We start from the raw sequence: 26,367 nt of genomic DNA on the forward strand, positions 1-26,367 counted from the left end.
TTGACAGCTGTTAAATTATGGCAGTTTTGATGCTCCGACGCCGGCAGGAAGTGTCAGGCCGTCGGCCTGAGGTTTCGTGTTGAACAAGCTCATTATATAGCATTAAAAACTTTCGTTTCGGGTTAGGCCGCCGAAGGTAGAACATGGGCCGCCTGCGGGAGAATCTGGGTCGCCCGCCTGAGGTTCCTTAATGACCAAGATATTTGACCTACACTGAAATTTGAATTTTTCGAGTCAGGCAGCCAGCCTAAATGGCCAGGCTGCCGGCCATAGGATGTCTTCAATATAAACCACCATTTGGAAGTTGTAGAGCTTTGTCTTGTGGCCGCTTGGCCTTTTGAATCACCTTAAACGGAGTCCTTATGAAAAAGTTATGACCAAAGTGGTGACAGTGTGCAGATGTTGATTGTTTCTTCATAGTTTCTTCATTGTTTAGTTCGATTTCCACCAACTTCTCACATATACAGTACTCGTACTCAACACTTAACGAAATAAAGCATAAAAGCACACAATATTGAGTGTAGTTATATAAATTTAAGATTGATAACGCCGAAATATATCGTGAAAAATATATATAATTTAGACGTTATCATAAACTAATTTCCGTATCAACGTGCAAACCCTTCTGGTCGTTTTATCGTATTATTGAAGCATATATTGAATGCTAAAATTGCACGTTGATCATTGCTTACATGCACCAATATCAACAATATTCAATCCCGCTGAGGATACGATAATTTGAGGTAAGAGGTAGATACTGTTGAGTTGAAAAACGACTATGGGCACGTCTACACAAAATCTACGTCAAAACAATTTATAAAACAAGTGAAAATCTTTGAAAAGATACAAATCTATGTTCTTTACCAAAAAAAACCGATATCAGCTCAAACTTGTGACATTGCCCCGTAGATTCTGTGTAAAGATTAAAGTCTAAATTGTTTTATAAATCGTATTCAAGTCAAATATTAGAATCCTGTTATCTCACAAAAGAAAATAGTGAAGGATCCTACAAACGAGATCATATAAAAGTCCATAGTAGTAGTATATATCACTTTTCCTACAACTATCAAAACTGAAACTGCACTCTCTCTCTTGACCCAACACTAACTAATGAAAAATACAATGAGCATAAAAAAATTTAGAAATGGAGAGTTGACATGAGTTTTTCACAAGCTCAATTTGGTCCGCCATAAATCGGCTACAACTTTCTTTGGTTGCGGATTATCAGATCCCTTGTCTCTCTGCCCAGATGTAATATACAACCATCCGTTCCAGTATGCTGCTTGTGTCGTTTTCACACGATATGGAAGCTTTCCTATCACGTGCCATTTCTGCACGAATTTATATGTTACGAGACTTTTACAGTTTTACCTAATGAATTTTTATTAAAAACAAAATAAAATAAGAGTTCATGACAATACCTTTGAGTCGAGATTAAATTGGAACAACTCTCCAACCAAAATCATTCGTTTTGTCACGGGGTTTTTCTCTGTTGTGCCACCGGCGATCACAATGGAATTATTAAGAATTACCCACGAAGCTTCTATATGTGAATCGGGTTTTGGCATTGGAGGCAATGTATGCCACGTCATCTTTTCATCCAGCATGTAAACATCCCCATAAACAACCTGATGATTCAAACAACACTTCAATTTGTGCTCGGTTTCTATATAATATCACGCCTAAAAATTATCTGAACTCTTGAAAGTCGATCACACTAGTCTAAACTTCAAAATTTTATAAATTGATACCAAATATAGAATGAAACTCATAAGTTGGAATTTGTGGCAAATCAGTAATTATTGATCAAGAAAGATTGTCAAAAGTCAAACGCATTTCGTTGAAATGGCAAGTCATAAACAGGATTTTTTATGATAAAGATAATAAAATAAAGAAGAAATATAAATGAACGTACTTCATGCCTGCGCGAACACTTGAAGATAGGTGACCCTGGTTTGGGCATAAAGTCACCCTCTTGACCACCAATAACATAGAGCCGATCACCAACGGCAACACAAGCTCTGTCAATAGTCAAAACAAAACATAAAATTATTTACACAACCAAATATGCAGCCGAATTCATGTCTAAACCTCCCCATATAAAATCATATAGATTAAAAAAAAAAAAAAAAACGGAAAAAGATATTGGAGGGTTATTCGGGTTGTTTAATTAATCAAAACAGGTTGACAGACTAAATGTTCTTAAGTTTTACACATAACCAAAATTTAATATATAATTAAGAAACCTATATATTGTTATAACCTATTCTTTTATATAAAACGATTTCAAAGGTTTTACATATTTTACAAAAGTTTGGGTGACTTATGGCCAGTTTGACCTCCTCAACCCATCCAAGTAATTTCCTGTATGACCAATATCTCAAATTTGACCCGGTGAAGACAAATAATACTCCAATGACCCGTCTAACTGTAAATGGATCAAAATTGTCACATCTAACTGAAGAAGTTTCACCTGTGTGGACCCCCACGAGGTATCGCCACTTCTTTTCTCCATGTTTTCTCTAACGCTTTACCGTTCTTCACCGCAATACTCCAATGATCTTTACTAGGTGTATGACGATTCTCCTTACCACCCCCCATCACATGAAGTCTACCCCTCCAAATTTGAGTTGCAGGGGCATATCTGGAAACCAAATTTGTCAACTTATGAATCCATGCAAATGATATCACAACGTATATAACTATACACTCGTGAACAATGGCGGATCTTTGTGGAGACCAAGGAGGGCCATGGCCATCCCAAATTTTTGAGTTAGTAATGTAATTTTATATGGGCAAATACGATCTTTTGGATATACAAAACAAGGTAATATAGCTAATTTAAATTTAACGAAGTTACTGGGGATAATTTAAGAATTAGGGTTTGTATTTGTGGGAGAAATTCTTATTGCAGCGAGTCAGTGGTTCCATAAAGAAGATGGAGTGTTATCTATCAAAATGTTTCATTAACTACCCCTAGTTAGTATAATATAATTAAGTTAAAATCCTCAATTTTGTTACTTTTACATTTTAGTCCCTAATCCTAATAAGTTATTCGGCCTGCTCTAGTGAACCTAGAGTATTTGTAACCTTGAATTATTGTTCTTTAATTTATTACAGCATCTTAAATGTTGGATTTTTTTTATAAATACAAGCATAATATGATAAAATGACATATAACTGTATTATTATTGTGATAACATGATGGTAGAAGCTAACTAATCATCAATAATGCAAATTAATATATTGTTAATTTTAACTGAATTAAAAAGATTTGAACGCTCATCTTTACCGATATAAATAAAATTGAACGCTAACATTGGTCCTCCCAATTAAAAACTTCAAGTTCCGCCACTGCTCGTGAAGTATGATTAAATTAAGCATACCGAGGTTCTGGTAACGGAGGAAACGAGTCCCAGATTCTTGTTTTAGTGTCGAGCACAAATGTTTCTGACACAGGGGGAGTTCGGCACTGTGGACCGTGTTGTCCTGAAACAACGTATATGTACCTTCCATCGGTTGCCATTCCTAAATGAGAATTAGCCATTTGTGTTGGTGTTGCAAAGCTTTCTCCCCATTTTTTGCTTGTGAAATTGTAAACATCAACATGGGAGTGCACCTGTAACAAACATTAACAGTTGTTAACGAAATACAAATACGGAGGTGTTAAATGTGCGTGTTTTGTTCACAGCGTATTTTGTTAATGTGGCACTAAATATGCCTACTACGATCACAGAGTATTTATTTATATCAGAACAATTCAGTCAATGTGAATTAGGTCCATTAAGTATTAAGTATGTTCTCATTATTTTACAACCAATTAAAAGTACATCACAGTGAACCAGATTTAATCATAATAAATTAACCAATTGAATTCACTATCAGTAAGTATATTATCTTTATCTTTAATGGCCATGACTAAACCATTTGAAATTAAATCTAACAATTTACCATATTCATAACAGATATAAGTTAGACTATTGCTTCTTACATAGTCAAGGGTTTTATATCCAGAAAACACATAAAAAAGTTCCTTGATCTGAATCGAAGCACCATCAAGACGAGGCACAGGCGCGGGCTCCATTTCTTCCCATTCAAGTTCGGGTGCAGGTAAATCAGCAAAAGTTCCTGATAATAAACTCTCAGGAATATTATCTTTTTTATCTGCAATCTGAAAAAGAAAGCAGACTATAATCAAAATTATTCATACTTTATTACACTCAGATAGTGACTACCAGTCTACTTAATAATAAAGTAGCGACACATACAATTTAAATTTTATGCCAACACCAACTTTGACTTTATGAGTCAATTTCAATTTGTCTCAATCTCAAACTTCTACCAATTTCGAGTTTGAAATTACTAGCATCGACCTTAAAAGTCATTATCACTAAATAATCTGAAAGGTCTTAATCTAAAAAGATGAAAACGTAAACAATAATCGATTGAAGAACTTAAATTTTGAGAAGTGGTTATTTACTGACCTTATCAGTCTGGTTGAAGAAATTAGGTAGGGTTACAAGATCATTATTTTCTCGAACAATATTATTATGGATCGGCGAATAAACAGCTGAAGAAGAAGAAGATGAAACCCGAAAATAATTGAAGATGAAAGCGCAACCAATAAGTAGAAGAGTAAGGAACAATAACGAGATTGTTGATTTTGTGGAAATTTGTTTAGTGGTGGGATTTCTTGCTGCTGCCATTTTTGTTCAGGAAATAATTTTGGAAACCAGATAATAATAAAACCCATCAGTATTATATTCTGTATGTAAAAGGCAACATAAGATGGATGGGTGGGATTGGGATAGATTATTGTTAAGAATAACGGCCGCCAATGGTTTCCGATTACCGGTGGAGACAAACAGTTTACATTTTCACTTTTTGCAATTTTCTAAAGCATTATGTGAGTTATAAAGTTGTTACTTGTTAGTAATATTGAGGATGTGTTTGGTTATTATGGCTTAGCTAGAGCTTATATTTTTTTTTTTGAAAAATAAGTTACTTATTGTGGTAGTTTGTGAAAATCATATGTTATTACAAAACAATTTACTTATACTAACTTTAAAAAAAAGTAGAGTTTATGAATTTAAAAATAAATTTCAACTAGTTTAACAAATACTTATAAAAAATAAATTCCAGCTACCAGCTTTAATAATAAGCTCCAGCTCCAACTCTAGCCAATAAACTCCAGCTCCAGCTACAAGCTTCACATCCAGCTAGTTTCATCCAAACATACCTTATAGTAGCTTAAGGAAAAAAAGTAGAACTTATGAACTGAAAAATAAACTCCTACTAGTTTAACAAACAATTCTAAAAAATAATAAGCTCCTACTAGTTTAACAAACACTTCGAAAATCAGTCCCCATGATAAGCTGAAACAGAACTATGGCTTCGAAAGACAAAGGGGGTTTAGGAGTTGGAAGTCTAAGAGCAAAAAATATTAGTTTGATTTGCAAGTGGTGGTGGAGATTCAAGAACGAAAAAGACGCTTTATAGAGGAAAGTAATATCATCTATATATGGTGAAGATGGAGGATTGGTCGAAAATTCTATGAAGACAAATCCAGGCTCTGTTTGGGGAAAAATCCAGAAATGCGGTTTCGAGTGTGCGAAAACTGGCGTTGATTTTGTGAATTCATTTACTCGAAAGGTGTGGTCAGGGCATGACACTTTATTTTGGAATGATGTGTGGTTACCAGGGACCAACACCGCCCTCAGGCTGCTATATCCAAGATTGTATGCCTTGGAATCGAATCCTTGTGCAAGTGTCTATGATCGTCTTACCTCTATGGAATCAGGTACTGTTGGAAGGTGGGAATGGCGAAATGAAATCAGGGGCAGATCACTGTCTGAATTAGAAAGTTTAGAAGTTAAAATCGCTCATTATGCTCCAGTTTTAAATTCCAACTCGGATTTATGGTTGATATGGCCGAAAAGGACGGTTTTATTTATGCGGTGTCGTTAGGCAGCAAGGCGTCAGAATCAGCTATCGGAAGGAGAGAGCAATAGTTTTAAATTTATATTTAGCGGGGCCTAAATCGTACTACTCCTTATTATGGTGAGTAAGGGAAGTATGACCTAGGGTCAAATTTTTAAGATATCAGTAGAATCGAACCTATAATTAAAGCTTAAGATAATCCTAAAGTGAAGGAGTAGTGGTTTATTACCCAATTTTGGGTTTTCTAGTTTATAAGATAAAATAAAGTAAATGCGATAAAATTTGTAATTCAGATAAGGTTAAAGCAATTGCATACTATGGTTTCGTCAATTACTTTGCTGATATTATGGAATGATGGCTCATGAATAGTTAGTGACCTTGTATTTATTACACTGGTCCTAACGCCCCTGTCATAAGACATGTCACTGGATAATGCGTTAGGCTTGAAGATTCTGAATAGACATCAACGTCCCTTACCCCCGACGCCCGTTCAGTTTGACTACAGGCATACACGTTCAGACGGCTCATCCAATTGAGCGACTCGATTGGGTGACGTATTAACATTCCACAAAGGTCTAAACTTTCTTAAGCATAATAGAGTACAGGGTATGCCATATCCAAGAGACGTGATGTGTTTCGATGCTTTCGTTAATGAGTGGGTTTAAAAAGATAGTTAGGCCCTTAAAAAGAGTTCAACCATAAAGAACATCATGGCCAAGTCAGGTTTGACTTCCATGAACACGTTCGGTTATCTTAACGGTCCAATCATTTATGTATTTAAACAAACAGTTCCTTAATTAACTAAGAATCTCTCAAGCGAGGTGCAATGCTTGAGATCGCGTTATGGTGAAGTGTACTAATCAGCACCGACTGGGTTCCATGGCCTTACTTAGCAGAGGTACAGCTTACAACAACCGTTGTGCTTCAGCGCACACGTATGAAGTTTATATGCTTGGTGACTACACTAGCATGGTCTAGGACTGACAATGTACTATGGGTCTAGTTAGATGTTTCACTACGAAAGAGTCCTCAGTCAGAATCCAAGGCTCGGTGGACTTACTACAACCGGTGTGCCTCATTCAAACTTACGTTGTATCTGATAGACTTCTCTTACCAAGGGGTGACACAAATAGTGTACTCTGAAACGGGGTTCGCGACTTTCCAATAACAGAGCCGATAACTACGTGTTATTAGTTGAAAAAGCGATTGAGTTTAAAGCATAATCGGAAAGCATCTTGACAACATACACAAACCATAATATTATTTTGGCATTATAACTGACTACATCATAGCATACACTAAAGATAACTACTCGCTAATCATGGTAACGATATCACAAATCATAATAATGAAATACATTATATAAACACAAAGGATAGAAGTACCAGTAGATTAAACGAGTTCTGAATACAAAAGTGACAACTTCAAACTCCAGACCGCTCCTAATACAATCATCGGCGTTCTTCTCTGGGTACTAGGTTCCCGCACGAAGTTGAAGACCTTGAAAGTATGACTAATATTGTAGAAAGAGAGAGAGAGAGAGAGAGAGAGAGAGAGAGAGATAGAGAGAGAGGGAGAGAAGTGAATTGAAGTGTGTGTAAAAATGGATGACAAGTGCCCTTTAAATAAGCTTGGATTTTTCCTACATACGGCTGGCAGGCCGTATGGCCTGCCCGTATGGGCTGGCAAGGCGTTTGACCTGGGCGTTTGACGGCAGGCCATTTTCCCTTATGGAAAGCCGGATGGCAAGCCGTATGGCTTGCCCTGGTCTGCTGTTTTCGCTAGATCGTAACTTGATTCCTTGATCGTAACTTGGTTTCTTGTCTTTCACCGTTTTCGCTCTAGAATCTTCGTTTTGGCTTTGATTCTCTTAATTCTTTTTGCACCGGCTTCGTTATCACTTGATCTTCATTTTTAACCGACGAAGCGAGTATTTTGGCAATAAATCTTGGAACTTTATTGTTTTTAGGCCTCAATACTGTAACGACCCTGGTTTTTCCATCTTTAATTAATAATGTTTATTATTAATACTTGTGATTAAATGAATGTATTGTTATACATTTACTTGTTACCATACATGACTTTTAAATGCCCGACACGTCTTGGTGACACACGAACGTTACACGAATAATATTTTTGAATATTATTTACATTCATGATTAAGTTTTATTAATCATTTTTAATTAACTAAGGTTACTAGTTAATTACTTGGGCTTTGTTGGATTTATTTGTTAATTACTTGAACTTGGGCTTTTATTAATGCTAATGGGCTTAGAAGCCCACCCTACACACTTAAATGGATTAGTTGGCCCATCTTCCATGTAAGTATTACATTTAGACTTAACTAGTTAGTAAGTGCATATGGAATCTAGTTACAAGTTCACTTACACCATATTCCAACACCATGCACCTTATTACCATCTTTTTTAGCCTTTACATGCATGAAACTAGTGGACTAATCCCTCCCCCTCCCCTTTTGTAAACCGTCAGCACCTAGGGGGATAAGGAGTTCAAGTTTTATTATTTTTTTTTGATTACTTATTACTTGTATCCATTTCACTCTCACACACTCTGCATTTCATACTTCCATTTCTCTCAACATTTTCTCTCTTTTTCTCTCAACTTGTAAGTAACATGTTCAAGTTTTTCTTCTTCTTTTCTTTGCTTTGAAAACCGAAACATACATACATTATCATCATCATTTGCTTGTTAATACTTGTTCTTGTTTGTTGCTTAACTACTTGTAGTTTTTTGTTGTTGATTAAGAACCAAACTTTATAGTTTGTTCTTCATACCATCTTGTTCATACAAGAACATACAAGAACCTAACTTTCTAGTTATGGTTCTACACTTAATGTTTTAAAGAAAGAAAGTTCATGTTGTAAAATCATACTTGAATTCATGTTTGTAAACTTAAAGTTTACTTTCTTAAAGATCAAGATCTTGGCTTGAATCTTTAAAGTATGAACAACCATGAACTTGTTACTTGTTTATTTAGATTATTTCTTCATTTCTTACATTTTTAAATTCATGATGTTTGGTTGTTGGTCAAGAATTACTAGTTAATCTTGATCTCATACTTCTTGAAACTAAAATTAACTTTATAAGTTCAAGAACATGAAAGTTTAACTTTCTAGTTACAACTTCACATACATATGAAAGATCTAAGTTTCTATAGCTTATGGTCTACTTATTTTGTCATAAATAAAAGCTTGAAAGCTTACATATACTTTACAAGATGAAAATCTAAGTTTTATAGCTTATGGTTTCATTAAAGTAAAGATTCAAGTGTTATTACTTAGGATTTAACTTAATAACTTTAGATCTAGACTTTTGGGTCTTGGATCTTCAAGGTCTAACTAAGAACTATGTTCTACAACTTAAGATCTTGATTAGTTAGTTTACTTTCAAGTTTGTAGTTCAATATTACTTTTATAACTCATGTATGTGATAAATCTAAGATCTTGATATAACTTTGGTTCATCAAACTACTTACAACACTCAATTGAGTTGTGCTACATATCTTAGACTTGTATTAGTGTTATGATGGTCAATACTTGGTAAAGATTATGTAAACACATCAACGAGTTGTACACTTGAAGCTATATGCATCAAGGATGAGAACCGTGATGAACATCAAGCACCAAGAACCCACTGGAACCCACTGTTTACTGTTTTTTGTAACTGATCAGACCTACTGGGCTGCTATAAAGTTGATTTTCAGTTTTCTCAGTTTGTGTAGATGACTTTTCATTTAAGACTCGTCTTAATCCGAGTTACGGTTTAGGATTTATGGCCCTCCGATCATCACTATGTCCTTTTAACGTTGTGCTGAAATTCTGACCTACTCGCACTTAGACCGTCGCCACGGTCAAACAAAGATGAGTTTACTTCTGGAATTTTTACAGCAACTAAAGGACTCATATACAGAGCCAGAGCCACTGGTCTCACCTTATTTCAGTAGGTATAGACGCCGTGGTAACTGACCGAAGTCAGCCTTTGTTTTAAACTCTTTTCTAGAATGAAACTTACTTTACACCTTTTTGTTTGATGATGAATGATGATGACCCTTAAGACCTAATTTACATACTTTTAAACCTATTGGGATGATTTACTGACTTAGTAATATTTGACTTAGGTTGAGGACTTTCCGGACCTACATACTTGCTTACTTTTTCCGAGTCATACTTTACCACTACTTTACCACTGTGAGTTATAGCATCCCTTTTTACTTTAACTATTTTGGGAACTGAGAATACATGCACATTTTACATTTTACATACTAGGAACGAGTACTTAAACTTTATATATGTGTGGGTTATACAACGGCATAAACTTTCCCCTTAGCTCAGTAACGTTTAGTCATCGGTCTTTGAACCGGTGAACGCGAATCTTAGATATGGATCCATAGGGTTTGACATCCCCACTCGGGCTAGTAGCTCTAGCATTTAACGGGTGTTTAATACTTCGTAAACATACACACTCACCAAGTGTACTTTCAGGGGGTTATAAACGTTAAGTTAGTTACCAAGTGCCCACGGTTAAAACATATACTTTATCATACTGTTTTGAAACGCTCTTTGTAGCACTGAAATCTCATGGCCTACCTTACATACTGTTATACTTAAACTATAGCTCACCAACCTTTGTGTTGACGTTTTTAAGCATGTTTTTCTCAGGTGCTTAAGGTTGCTTGCTTCCGCTGTTGTACTAGTCTTGTTGTAGACACCCGCTGCTTTAGAGATGTCACCGCATGAACGTTTATTTTGCATTCATAAACTTTAATACTTTTGAAACTATGATTTGTAACGACCTAAGGGTCACGCACTATTATCTTTGCTTATATTCATAGAAGCATACTTTTGATGTAAAATATTCGACGTTAGTTATGACGTCACCTTTTACCATGAATGCAAACTTGTTTTGAAAACGCATATAGTGTTTGACCTTGTAATGATCCTATTGTTGATGATTCGCACACGATGGTTTTGTACGGGGAATCACATATGGTATCAGAGCATTGGTTGTAGGGAATTAGGTTGCATTAGTGAGTCTGGACCGACCCGAGTAGGATTCACTAATAGGACTAATCTACAACTTGCTAGTTTACTTGTTTCCGCTGAACTTACTACATGATGCTGCTTACTTTTACTACTATATGCCGTATGCTGCTACATGACTTCACTACTGCATGCTATTATCAGTTTTCGATTGCATGATACTTGCCGTTATTGCCATGCTATTTACTGCTATACATGATTTAGACTGTCATAGTTACTTTGCCTAATACGTGCTTGCTTTATGACTTACTGACATGGAAAATTTATTTTTCCTTGTTCAGATGTCGTATATTCCACCTGTCATCATTTTGGACAGTGACTCAGACTCATCAGCCACTTCACTGACCGTTGTTGCCGATTCCCAGATGCCGTCGTCGACACCCACCAGTGACCCTGACGCTTCATCCTCTGAAGCCAGCAGTCATGCACCTGCCCCAGTGGTTACCTCTAACGGAGCCGAGGACCTCTAGGAGATTCCAGCTCCACTTGCCCCCGGACCCTCGGAACCACAGCACCATCCCGGTGGTGCTGTGATTCCCGCGGATCTTGGGGAAGGTCCAGTTCATAATGAGCATAACCATTGGTTCCGACGTGCTCCTGATGGACGTCTCATGCCGATCAGACCCGCCAGATACCGACAGATGATGGTTGCCCGAGGAGAGCCAGTACAGCCACCAGCACAGCCATCTCCACATGATTCGGACGACCCATCCTCCACTGATTCTTCATCCGACGACACCTCCTTAGACGACTCCAGTGACGATAATTCTGATGAGGACCCTGATGATGCACTTGTACAGCCACCCTCCACCCCGCCGAAGAAGCGGTACCGTTTTGATGGTACCGTCATTCCAGGGATTAATGGAGGTCGAGCATTCACTGACGCATATGGCCGGCGTCGTAGGGTTACCGCCCGAAAGTGGCTTGTGCCGTGTCCTGCTGATCCCTTCATCCATAAGCCTTACCGCTTCGCAGCCTCTACTTCTGGAGCCGGACCGTCTGCACCACCGGCACCACCTGCACCACCCGTACCGACTGCACTGCCTGCCCCACCCTCTCCCTCTGTCGAGGAACTGATGAGGGATGTGGAGATCCTCCGTGCTCGAGTAACTGAGCTCGAGGACCAGATGTCCTACATATTGGACATCCTACACCCACCATCACCGTAGGACCTTTGTAGTAGATTTCATTATGTAATCTAGTTGTAGTTTTATGTATTACTTATGTATTGTACGAATATATGCGGATGTATGAAACTTATTATTAATGAATGGAACTTTGTGTTGTTTACTTTTTGCACAAGTGTTCTATTTACGTTACTGTACGATGGTTTTGTGATATCTGTATCTAGAGGCTCTACTTAATTAACATGTGTTGTGCTGATTACATGTTGGTTGTTGTATACTATATTATTACTATTTGAATACTGGGTTTTGACTTGAGTCAAAAATTTTGTTTAGAGCATCATGGCCAACGGACGATCAACACCGACCACAGCCCAAATTGAGGAAATGATTGCCGAAAGGGTAGCCACAGCCATAGCGGAAATGCAACCCCAAGCCCCACCGCCGCCGGTTATTTAGCCCATTCGTAATGGGTGCACGTACAAAGAGTTCCAAAGCTGCAAGCCCCATAAATTTAGTGGAACGGAGGGGCCAGTTAGTCTCACTAGGTGGTTTGAAAAACTAGAATCTGTATTCCGAGTTAGCAACTGCTCAGACCCAAATAAGACAAAATATGCCTCTTGTACACTGGCGGATGGCGCCCTTACTTGGTGGAACACAATGGCTCAAGCCAAGGGTATTGATGAGGCGTATGCCACGCCATGGGAAGAATTCAAAGTGGCCATGATTGAAGAATATTGTCCGAGAACTGAGATACAGAAGATGGAGATTGAGTTTATGCAGTTGAAGGTTGTGGGGAACGATCTCGATGGGTACAATCGTAGGTATTTGGAACTAGCCCTGTTGTGTCCTACCATGGTCACCCCGGAATTCAACCGTATGGAGAGATACTTGTGGGGACTTCCTAAGTCCATTAAGGGAAACGTCACCTCGTCTAAGCCACCCAATGTCCCAGAAGCAATGCGCATGGCGCATACCTTAATGAACCAAATCATCAGTGATGAACCGGAGAAGGCCAAATCCGAAGCGGGTAGTAGTGATAAGCGTAAGTGGGTAACAACAAGGGTAGAGCCTATGATCAAAACCCAGCGAAGCGACATGAGGGTTTCAAAGGAAACAACAACGGTGGGAACCCCAACCCGAACTATAAGGGCACCTTACCGTAATACAAGAGGTGTTACAAGCACCATACCGGGTATTGTAATGTGATTTGTGAAAAGTGCCAACGGACTGGACATATCGGTAAGGACTGCAAGGTCACCACCTTGAATGTGAAGGCGAACCCTAATGGACCGAAAAAGTGCTACGAATGCGGACAGACGGGCCACTTCAGAAATGCGTGCCCCAACAAGCGAAAGGACGGCGGACCACCGCGTGGTAGAGCTTTCAATGTTAATGCAAGGGATGCACGCGAGAACCCCGACTTGGTGACAGGTATATTCACTATCAACAATTTATTAACTTCTATCCTATTTGATACTGGTGCCGATAGAAGTTATGTATGTAGACATTTTTGCGATAAGATAAATTGGTCGTTAGTTCCCTTAAAGGAGACTATGCTTGTAGAGGTAGCCAATGGAAAACTTGAGAAAGTTGACCATATTAGCCGAGGAGCCATTATAAACATAGCTGGTGTGGATTTCGAGATTGACTTGATACCCATTAAGTTGGGATGCTTTGATGTTATTATCGGTATGGACTGGTTGACCAAGATAAGGGCCGACATTATCTGTGGAGATAAAGCTCTTCGTATACCGCAAGGAGATGGTGAGCCACTGATCATTTACGGAGAGAGATGTACCTCAAAGCTGAATCTCATTAGTTGTGTGAAAGCGCAAAAGATCATGAAGAAGGGACGTCTTGCTGTCCTAGCGCATGTGAAAACGGTAGAAACCGAGGTGAAGAGTGTGGACGATGTTCGAATTGTGAAAGAGTTTTCCGATGTCTTTCCAGAGGAATTGCCTGGATTACCGCCACCAAGAGCATTAGAGTTTCAGATCGATTTAGTGCCAGGAGCTGCACCCGTAGCTCGTGCACCTTATTGACTCGCACCTTCCAAAATGCAAGAGTTGCAGAGCCAATTACAAGAACTACTTGACCGTGGATTTATCCAACCAAGTTTCTCGCCTTGGGGTGCACCTGTGTTGTTTGTGAAGAAGAAGGATGGATCCTTCCGCATGTGTATCGACTACCGTGAACTCAACAAATTGACGATCAAGAATCGGTACCCTCTTCCCTGAATTGACGATCTTTTTGATCAACTACAAGGATCGAGCGTTTACTCTAAGATCGATTTACGATCCAGTTATCACCAGTTGAGAGTAAAAGAAAGCGACGTGATAAAGACTACATTCAGAACCCGTTATGGTCATTATGAGTTTCTCGTGATGCCATTCGGTCTAACCAACGCACCTGCCGTGTTTATGGATCTTATGAATCGTGTCTGCAAACCATACTTGGATAAGTTCGTTATTGTCTTCATAGATGATATCCTCATCTACTCTAAGAGCGAAGAAGAGCATGAGCAACACCTTCGACTGGTACTTGAACTCTTGAGACAAGAGCAATTTTATGCAAAATTCTCCAAGTGTGAATTTTGGATAAAGGAAGTCCAATTTTTGGGTCATGTTGTGAGCGACCAGGGTATCAAGGTCGACCCCGCCAAGATTGAAGCTATCAGCAAGTGGGAAACCCCCACTACTCTGACTCACATTCGTCAATTTTTAGGTCTCGCCGGTTACTACCGAAGATTTATTGAAGGTTTCTCTCTGATTGCGCATCCTTTGACCGCGATAACTCACAAAGGGAAAAAGTTCATTTGGGGAACCTGAACAGGAATGCACATTTCAAACCTTGAAGAAGAAGTTGACCACCGCACCTATCTTATCACTTCCTGAAGGCAGTGACGATTTCGTCATTTATTGCGATGCATTGAAAAGTGGTTTTGGTTGTGTACTGATGCAATGCACAAAGGTTATCGCTTATGCCTCCTGTCAACTGAAGATTCATGAACGAAATTACACTACTCATGACCTTGAACTTGGAGCCGTTGTCTTTGCGCTCAAATTGTGGAGACACTATTTGTATGGAACGAAAAGTACTATCTTCACCGACCACAAGAGTCTCCAGCACATATTCGATCAGAAACAACTGAACATGAGAAAGCGACGATGGATTGAGACGCTGAACGACTATGATTGTGAACTTCGTTATCATCCTGGCAAAGCCAATGTTGTAGCTGACTCTTTGAGCCGAAAGGAGAGGATGACACCTCTTCGTGTACGGGCTCTGAACATCACCATCCATTCAAATCTCAATAGCCAGATCCGAGTAGCCCAAGATGAGGCTCTCAAGGAGGAGAATATATCTCATGAACATTTAAACATTCTTGTTTCTCGATTCGAGGTTAGGGATACTGGACTCCGATGCTATGCCGGAAGAATTTGGGTACCTTGTTATGGAGATCTACGAAACCTTATACTTGATGAAGCCCACAAGTCGAGATATTCGATTCATCCCGGAGCGGGCAAAATGTACCACAATCTTAAAGAACAGTATTGGTGTCCTAATCTTAAGAAGGACGTTGCAACTTATGTTGGTAAGTGTTTGACTTGTTCAAAAGTTAAGGCCGAATATCAGAGGCCCTCTGGATTGCTTCAACAACCGGAAATCCCACAATGGAAGTGGGAAAGGATCATAATGGATTTCATCACCAAGCTACCAAAAACGGTGGGTGGATACGATACCATTTGGGTTATCGTTGACCGTCTTACTAAATCTGCACACTTTCTAGCGATGAAGGAAACGGATACGATGGAGAGACTTGCTCAACTATACATCAAAGAGGTTGTATCTCGTCATGGTGTACCTCTATCGATCATCTCAGATCGCGATCCCCGTTTTGCTTCTAGATTTTGGCGTTCTTTGCAAGAAGTCATGGGAACTCGTCTCGACATGAGTACTGCTTATCACCCACAGACCGACGGGCAAAGTGAACGCACGATTCAGACCTTGGAGGACATGTTGCGTGCATGTGTTATTGATTTCGGAAAGGCCTGGGAAAGGCATTTGCCACTCGCCGAATTTTCTTACAACAACAGTTATCACTCGAGTATTAATGCCGCACCTTTTGAAGCGTTGTATGGCCGCAAGTGCCGATCTCCTATTTATTGGGCCGAAGTAGGCGAAACGCAAATCACCGGACCAGAGATAGTCCATGAAACAACGAAGAAGATTGCTCAAATTCAAGCTAGACTTAAGCCGGCCCGTGATCGTCAGAAGAGTTATGCAGACCGTAAACGTAAGGACTTTGAATTCAACATTGGTGACCGTGTAATGTTGAAGGTTGCACCTTGGAAAGGTGCGATTCGTTTTGGAAAGCGCGGAAAGTTAAACCCGCGATACATTGGTCCTTTTGAAATATTGGAATGTGTTGGACCCGTTGCTTACCGTTTGGATCTCCCAACTCAATTGAGCTCAGTTCATCCTACCTTCCACGTGTCAAACTTGAAGAAGTGTCTTGCTGCACCGGAACTTGTCATACCGTTGGAGGAACTTACGATTGACGACAAACTCCACTACGTAGAAGAGTCTGTCGAAATTATGGACCGTGAGGTCAAAACTTTGAAACGCAACAAGATTCCGATCGTTCGAGTACGATGGAATGCCAAACGAGGACCTGAGTTTACCTGGGAACGAGAGGATCAAATGATGCAGAAGTATCCTCACCTTTTTCCAACTCCTCTATTTACCTCAGCTTAAAATTTCGGGACGAAATTTTCTTTAACGGGTGGGTAATGTAACGACCCTGGTTTTTTCATCTTTAATTAATAATGTTTATTATTAATACTTTTGATTAAATGAATGTATTGTTATGCATTTACTTGTTACCATACATGAATTTTAAATGCCCGACACGTCTTGGTGACACACGAACGTTACACGAATAATATTTTTGAATATTATTTACATTCATGATTAAGTTTTATTAATCATTTTTATTTAACTAAGGTTACTAGTTAATTACTTGGGCTTTGTTGGATTTATTTGTTAATTACTTGAACTTGGGCTTTTATTAATGCTAATGGGCTTAGAAGCCCACCCTACACACTTAAATGGATTAGTTGGCCCATCTTCCATGTAAGTATTACATTTAGACTTAACTAGTTAGTAAGTGCATATGGAATCTAGTTACAAGTTCACTTACACCATATTCCAACACCATGCACCTTATTACCATCTTTTTTAGCCTTTACATGCATGAAACTAGTGGACTAATCCCTCCCCCTCCCCTTTTGTAAACCGTCAACACCTAGGGGGGATAAGGAGTTCAAGTTTTATTTTTTTTTTGATTACTTATTACTTGTATCCATTTCACTCTCACACACTCTGCATTTCATACTTCCATTTCTCTCAACATTTTCTCTCTTTTTCTCTCAACTTGTAAGTAACATGTTCAAGTTTTTCTTCTTCTTTTCTTTTCTTTGAAAACCGAAACATACATACATTATCATCATCATTTGCTTGTTAATACTTGTTCTTGTTTGTTGCTTAACTACTTGTAGTTGTTTGTTGTTGATTAAGAACCAAACTTTATAGTTTGTTCTTCATACCATCTTGTTCATACAAGAACATACAAGAACCTAACTTTCTATTTATGGTTCTACACTTAATGTTTTAAAGAAAGAAAGTTCATGTTGTAAAATCATACTTGAATTCATGTTTGTAAACTTAAAGTTTACTTTCTTAAAGATCAAGATCTTGGCTTAAATCTTTAAAGTATGAACAACCATGAAATTGTTACTTGTTTATTTAGATTATTTCTTCATTTCTTACATTTTTAAATTCGTGATGTTTGGTTGTTGGTCAAGAATTACTAGTTAATCTTGATCTCATACTTCTTGAAACTAAAGTTAACTTTATAAGTTCAAAAACATGGAAGTTTAACTTTCTAGTTACAACTTCACATACATATGAAAGATCTAAGTTTCTATAGCTTATGGTCTACTTATTTTGTCATAAACAAAAGCTTGAAAGCTTACATATACTTTACAAGATGAAAATCTAAGTTTTATAACTTATGATTTCATTAAAGTAAAGATTTAAGTGTTATTAGTTAGGATTTAACTTAATAACTTTAGATCTAGACTTTTGGGTCTTGGATCTTCAAGGTCTAACTAAGAACTATGTTCTACAACTTAAGATCTTGATTAGTTAGTTTACTTTCAAGTTTGTAGTTCAATATTACTTTTATAACTCATGTATGTGATAAATCTAAGATCTTGATGTAACTTTGGTTCATCAAACTACTTACAACACTTAATTGAGTTGTGCTACATATCTTAGACTTGTATTAGTGTTATGATGGTCAAAACTTGGTAAAGATGATGTAAACACATCAACGAGTTGTACACTTGAAGCTATATGCATCAAGGATGAGAACCGTGATGAACATCAAGCACCAAGAACCCACCGGAACCCACTGTTTTATGTAACTGATCAGACCTGTGAAATGTCCCGTTCTTATTGATTAAAAACGTTCCATATTAATTGATTTCGTTGCGAGGTTTTGACCTCTATATGAGACGTTTTTCAAAGACTGCATTCATTTTTAAACAAACCATAACCTTTATTTCATCAATAAAGGTTTAAAAAGCTTTACGTAGATTATCAAATAATGATAATCTAAAATATCCTGTTTACACACGACCATTACATAATGGTTTACAATACAAATATGTTACAACAAAATAAGTTTCTTGAATGCAGTTTTTACACAATATCATACAAGCATGGATTCCAAATCTTGTCCTTATTTAAGTATGCGACAGCGGAAGCCCTTAATAATCACCTGAGAATAAACATGCTTAAAACGTCAACAAAAATGTTGGTGAGTTATAGGTTTAACCTATATATATCAAATCGTAACAATAGACCACAAGATTTCATATTTCAATACACATCCCATACATAGAGATAAAAATCATTCATATGGTGAACACCTGGTAACCGACAATAACAAGATGCATATATAAGAATATCCCCATCATTCCGGGACACCCTTCGGATATGATATTAATTTCGAAGTACTAAAGCATCCGGTACTTTGGATGGGGTTTGTTAGGCCCAATAGATCTATCTTTAGGATTCGCGTCAATTAGGGTGTCTGTTCCCTAATTCTTAGATTACCAGACTTAATAAAAAGGGGCATATTCGATTTCGATAATTCAACCATAGAATGTAGTTTCACGTACTTGTGTCTATTTTGTAAATCATTTATAAAACCTGCATGTATTCTCATCCCAAAAATATTAGATTTTAAAAGTGGGACTATAACTCACTTTCACAGATTTTTACTTCGTCGGGAAGTAAGACTTGGCCACTGGTTGATTCACGAACCTATAACAATATATACATATATATCAAAGTATGTTCAAAATATATTTACAACACTTTTAATATATTTTGATGTTTTAAGTTTATTAAGTCAGCTGTCCTCGTTAGTAACCTACAACTAGTTGTCCACAGTTAGATGTACAGAAATAAATCAATAAATATTATCTTGAATCAATCCACGACCCAGTGTATACGTATCTCAGTATTGATCACAACTCAAACTATATATATTTTGGAATCAACCTCAACCCTGTATAGCTAACTCCAACATTCACATATAGAGTGTCTATGGTTGTTCCGAAATATATATAGATGTGTCGACATGATAGGTCGAAACATTGTATACGTGTCTATGGTATCTCAAGATTACATAATATATAATACAAGTTGATTAAGTTATGGTTGGAATAGATTTGTTACCAATTTTCACGTAGCTAAAATGAGAAAAATTATCCAATCTTGTTTTACCCATAACTTCTTCATTTTAAATCCGTTTTGAGTGAATCAAATTGCTATGGTTTCATATTGAACTCTATTTTATGAATCTAAACAAAAAAAGTATAGGTTTCTAGTCGGAAAAATAAGTTACAAGTCATTTTTGTAAAGGTAGTCATTTCAGTCGAAAGAACGACGTCTAGATGACCATTTTAGAAAACATACTTCCACTTTGAGTTTAACCATAATTTTTGGATATAGTTTCATGTTCATAATAAAAATCATTTTCTCAGAATAACAACTTTTAAATCAAAGTTTATCATAGTTTTTAATTAACTAACCCAAAACAGCCCGCGGTGTTACTACGACGGCGTAAATCCGGTTTTACGGTGTTTTTCGTGTTTCCAGGTTTTAAATCATTAAGTTAGCATATCATATAGATATAGAACATGTGTTTAGTTGATTTTAAAAGTCAAGTTAGAAGGATTAACTTTTGTTTGCGAACAAGTTTAGAATTAACTAAACTATGTTCTAGTGATTACAAGTTTAAACCTTCGAATAAGATAGCTTTATATGTATGAATCGAATGATGTTATGAACATCATTACTACCTTAAGTTCCTTGGATGAACCTACTGGAAAAGAGAAAAATGGATCTAGCTTCAATGGATCCTTGGATGGCTCAAAGTTCTTGAAGCAAAATCATGACACGAAAACAAGTTCAAGTAAGATCATCACTTGAAATAAGATTGTTATAGTTATAGAAATTGAACCAAAGTTTGAATATGATTATTACCTTGTATTAGAATGATAACCTACTGTAAGAAACAAAGATTTCTTGAGGTTGGATGATCACCTTACAAGATTGGAAGTGAGCTAGCAAACTTGAAAGTATTCTTGATTTTATGAAACTAGAACTTTTGGAATTTATGAAGAACACTTAGAACTTGAAGATAGAACTTGAGAGAGTTCAATTAGATGAAGAAAATTGAAGAATGAAAGTGTTTGTAGGTGTTTTTGGTCGTTGGTGTATGGATTAGATATAAAGGATATGTAATTTTGTTTTCATGTAAATAAGTCATGAATGATTACTCATATTTTTGTAATCTTATGAGATATTTCATGCTAGTTGCCAAATGATGGTTCCCACATGTGTTAGGTGACTCACATGGGCTGCTAAGAGCTGATCATTGGAGTGTATATACCAATAGTACATACATCTAAAAGCTGTGTATTGTACGAGTACGAATACGGGTGCATACGAGTAGAATTGTTGATGAAACTGAACGAGAATGTAATTGTAAGCATTTTTGTTAAGTAGAAGTATTTTGATAAGTGTATTGAAGTCTTTCAAAAGTGTATAAATACATATTAAAACACTACATGTATATACATTTTAACTGAGTCGTTAAGTCATCGTTAGTCGTTACATGTAAGTGTTGTTTTGAAACCTTTAGGTTAACGATCTTGTTAAATGTTGTTAACCCAATGTTTATAATAACAAAAGAGATTTTAAATTATTATATTATCATGATATTATGATGTACGAATATCTCTTAATATGATATATATACATTAAATGTCGTTACAACGATAAACGTTACATATATGTCTCGTTTCAAAATCATTAAGTTAGTAGTCTTGTTTTTACATATGTAGTTCATTGTTAATATAATTAATGATATGTTTACTTATCATAATATCATGTTAACTATATATATAACCATATATATGTCATCATATAGTTTTTTTACAAGTTTTAACGTTCGTGAATCACCGGTCAACTTGGGTGGTCAATTGTCTATATGAAACCTATTTCAATTAATCAAGTCTTAACAAGTTTGATTGCTTAACATGTTGGAAACATTTAATCATGTAAACATCAATCTCAATTAATATATATAAACATGAAAAAGTTCGGGTCACTACAGTACCTACCCGTTAAATAAATTTCGTCCCGAAATTTTAAGCTGTTGAAGGTGTTGACGAATCTTCTGGAAATAGATGCGGGTATTTCTTCTTCATCTGATCTTCACGCTCCCAGGTGAACTCGGGTCCTCTACGAGCATTCCATCGAACCTTAACAATTGGTATCTTGTTTTGCTTAAGTCTTTTAACCTCACGATCCATTATTTCGACGGGTTCTTCGATGAATTGGAGTTTTTCGTTGATTTGGATTTCATCTAACGGAATAGTGAGATCTTCTTTAGCAAAACATTTCTTCAAATTCGAGACGTGGAAAGTGTTATGTACAGCAGCGAGTTGTTGAGGTAACTCAAGTCGGTAAGCTACTGGTCCGACACGATCAATAATCTTGAATGGTCCAATATACCTTGGATTTAATTTCCCTCGTTTACCAAATCGAACAACGCCTTTCCAAGGTGAAACTTTAAGCATGACCATCTCTCCAATTTCAAATTCTATATCTTTTCTTTTAATGTCAGCGTAGCTCTTTTGTCGACTTTGGGCGGTTTTCAACCGTTGTTGAATTTGGATGATCTTCTCGGTAGTTTCTTGTATAATCTCCGGACCCGTAATCTGTCTATCCCCCACCTCACTCCAACAAATCGGAGACCTACACTTTCTACCATAAAGTGCTTCAAACGGCGCCATCTCAATGCTTGAATGGTAGCTGTTGTTGTAGGAAAATTCTGCTAACGGTAGATGTCGATCCCAACTGTTTCCGAAATCAATAACACATGCTCGTAGCATGTCTTCAAGCGTTTGTATCGTCCTTTCGCTCTGCCCATCAGTTTGTGGATGATAGGCAGTACTCATGTCTAGACGAGTTCCTAATGCTTGCTGTAATGTCTGCCAGAATCTTGAAATAAATCTGCCATCCCTATCAGAGATAATAGAGATTGGTATTCCATGTCTGGAGATGACTTCCTTCAAATACAGTCGTGCTAACTTCTCCATCTTGTCATCTTCTCTTATTGGTAGGAAGTGTGCTGATTTGGTGAGACGGTCAACTATTACCCAAATAGTATCAAAACCACTTGCAGTCCTTGGCAATTTAGTGATGAAATCCATGGTAATGTTTTCCCATTTCCATTCCGGGATTTCGGGTTGTTGAAGTAGACCTGATGGTTTCTGATGCTCAGCTTTGACCTTAGAACACGTCAAACATTCTCCTACGTATTTAGCAACATCGGCTTTCATACCCGGCCACCAAAAATGTTTCTTGAGATCCTTGTACATCTTCCCCGTTCCAGGATGTATTGAGTATCTGGTTTTATGAGCTTCTCTAAGTACCATTTCTCTCATATCTCCAAATTTTGGTACCCAAATCCTTTCAGCCCTATACCGGGTTCCGTCTTCCCGAATATTAAGATGCTTCTCCGATCCTTTGGGTATTTCATCCTTTAAATTTCCCTCTTTTAAAACTCCTTGTTGCGCCTCCTTTATTTGAGTAGTAATGTTATTATGAATCATTATATTCATAGATTTTACTCGAATGGGTTCTCTATCCTTCCTGCTCAAGGCATCGGCTACCACATTTGCCTTCCCCGGGTGGTAACGAATCTCAAAATCGTAATCATTCAATAATTCAATCCACCTACGCTGCCTCATATTCAGTTGTTTCTGATTAAATATGTGTTGAAGACTTTTGTGGTCGGTATATATAATACTTTTGACCCCATATAAGTAGTGCCTCCAAGTCTTTAATGCAAAAACAACCGCGCCTAATTCCAAATCATGCGTCGTATAATTTTGTTCGTGAATCTTCAATTGTCTAGACGCATAAGCAATCACCTTCGTTCGTTGCATTAATACACAACCGAGACCTTGCTTTGATGCGTCACAATAAATCACAAAATCATCATTCCCTTCAGGCAATGACAATATAGGTGCCGTAGTTAGCTTTTTCTTCAATAACTGAAACGCTTTCTCTTGTTCATCATTCCATTCAAATTTCTTCCCTTTATGCGTTAATGCAGTCAAGGGTTTTGCTATTCTGGAAAAGTCTTGGATGAACCTTCTGTAGTAACCAGCTAGTCCTAAAAACTGGCGTATGTGTTTCGGAGTTTTCGGGGTTTCCCACTTTTCAACAGTTTCTATCTTTGCCGGATCCACCTTAATACCTTCTTTGTTCACTATGTGACCGAGGAATTGAACTTCTTCCAACCAAAATGCACACTTTGAAAACTTAGCGTACAATTCTTCCTTCCTCAGTACTTCTAACACCTTTCTCAAATGTTCACCGTGTTCTTGGTCATTCTTTGAGTAAATAAGTATGTCATCAATGAAAACAATGACAAACTTGTCAAGGTATGGTCCACACACTCGGTTCATAAGGTCCATGAACACAGCTGGTGCATTAGTTAAACCAAACGGCATGACCATAAACTCGTAATGACCGTAACGTGTTCTGAAAGCAGTCTTTGGAATATCATCTTCTTTCACCCGCATTTGATGATACCCGGAACGTAAGTCAATCTTTGAATAAACAGACGAGCCTTGTAGTTGATCAAATAAGTCGTCGATTCTCGGTAGTGGGTAGCAGTTCTTGATGGTAAGCTTGTTCAACTCTCGGTAGTCGATACACAACCTGAATGTACCATCTTTCTTCTTGACAAACAAAACAGGAGCTCCCCACGGTGATGTGCTTGGTCGAATGAAACCACGCTCTAAAAGTTCTTGTAATTGGCTTTGCAGTTCTTTCATCTCGCTGGGTGCGAGTCTGTAAGGAGCACGAGCTATTGGTGCAGCTCCTGGTACAAGATCTATTTGAAATTCAACGGATCGATGTGGGGGTAATCCCGGTAATTCTTTCGGAAATACATCGGGAAATTCTTTTGCAATGGGAACATCATTGATGCTCTTTTCTTCAGTTTGTACTTTCTCGACGTGTGCTAGAACAGCATAGCAACCTTTTCTTATTAGTTTTTGTGCCTTCAAATTACTAATAAGATGTAGCTTCGTGTTGCCCTTTTCTCCGTACACCATTAAGGGTTTTCCTTTTTCTCGTATAATGCGAATTGCATTTTTGTAACAAACGATCTCCGCTTTCACTTCTTTCAACCAGTCCATACCGATTATCACATCAAAACTCCCTAACTCTACTGGTATCAAATCAATCTTAAATGTTTCGCTAACCAGTTTAATTTCTCGATTCCGACATATATTATCTGCTGAAATTAATTTACCATTTGCTAATTCGAGTAAAAATTTACTATCCAAAGGCGTCAATGGACAACTTAATTTAGCACAAAAATCTCTACTCATATAGCTTCTATCCGCACCCGAATCAAATAAAACGTAAGCAGATTTATTGTCAATAAGAAACGTACCCGTAACAAGCTCCGGGTCTTCCTGTGCCTCTACCGCATTAATATTGAAAACTCTTCCACGGCCTTGTCCATTCGTGTTCTCCTGGTTCGGGCAATTTCTAATAATGTGGCCTGGTTTTCCACATTTATAACAAACTACATTGGCATAACTTGCTCCGACACTACTTGCTCCGCCATTACTCGTTCCGACACCATTTGTTCCTTTCGTTCTATTAACCCCTGGTCCGTAGACCTCACACTTCGCCGCGCTATGACCATTTCTTTTACACTTGTTGCAAAATTTGGTGCAGAACCCCGAGTGATTCTTTTCACACCTTTGGCATAGCTGCTTCTGATTGTTGTTGTTGTTGCGGTTATTATTATTGTTGGGATGATTGTTGTAGTTGCTGTTGTTGTTGTTGTTGTTGTTGTTGTTGGGCCGTTTGTTGTAGTTGCGATTGATGTTGCGATTGTTGGGATAATTGTTGCGATTATTGTTGTAATTGCTGTTGTTGTTGTATTGGTGATTCTTATCACCGTTTTCCTCCCACTTTCTTTTGACTTGCTTCACATTGGCCTCTTCAGCAGTCTGTTCTTTAATTCTTTCTTCAATTTGGTTCACGAGTTTGTGAGCCATTCTACATGCCTGTTGTATGGAGGCGGGCTCGTGTGAACTTATATCTTCTTGGATTCTTTCCGGTAATCCTTTCACAAACGCGTCGATCTTCTCTTCCTCATCTTCGAATGCTCCCGGACACAATAGGCACAATTCTGTGAATCGTCTTTCGTACGTGGTAATATCAAATCCTTGGGTTCGTAACCCTCTAAGTTCTGTCTTGAGCTTATTGACCTCGGTTCTGGGACGGTACTTCTCGTTCATCAAGTGCTTGAATGCTGACCACGGTAGTGCGTACGCATCGTCTTGTCCCACTTGCTCTAGATAGGTATTCCACCATGTTAACGCAGAACCTGTGAAGGTATGCGTAGCGTACTTTACTTTGTCCTCTTCAGTACACTTACTTATGGCAAACACCGATTCGACCTTCTCGGTCCACCGTTTCAATCCGATCGGTCCTTCGGTTCCATCAAATTCTAAAGGTTTGCAGGCAGTGAATTCTTTGTAGGTGCATCCTACACGATT

The 26,367-nt window shown here is 37.8% G+C and overlaps 1 protein-coding gene across 1 annotated transcript; it reads right to left on the reverse strand.

The window, feature by feature from the left end:
• Positions 1-1,010: 1,010 nt before the first annotated feature.
• On the reverse strand, positions 1,011-4,770 carry LOC139867136 (kelch repeat-containing protein At3g27220-like). Its single transcript, XM_071855468.1, has 7 exons — positions 4,485-4,770; positions 3,992-4,171; positions 3,387-3,619; positions 2,474-2,644; positions 1,916-2,021; positions 1,422-1,628; positions 1,011-1,331 (listed from the first exon to the last, which is right to left on the reverse strand). The coding sequence occupies exons 1-7, from the start codon at positions 4,704-4,706 to the stop codon at positions 1,167-1,169; spliced, it is 1,284 nt and encodes a 427-aa protein (XP_071711569.1). The 5' UTR covers positions 4,707-4,770; the 3' UTR covers positions 1,011-1,166.
• Positions 4,771-26,367: the final 21,597 nt, after the last annotated feature.

This window comes from Rutidosis leptorrhynchoides, chromosome 9 (assembly GCF_046630445.1).
Source record: "Rutidosis leptorrhynchoides isolate AG116_Rl617_1_P2 chromosome 9, CSIRO_AGI_Rlap_v1, whole genome shotgun sequence".
In the NCBI taxonomy this organism is placed as follows: domain Eukaryota; kingdom Viridiplantae; phylum Streptophyta; class Magnoliopsida; order Asterales; family Asteraceae; genus Rutidosis; species Rutidosis leptorrhynchoides.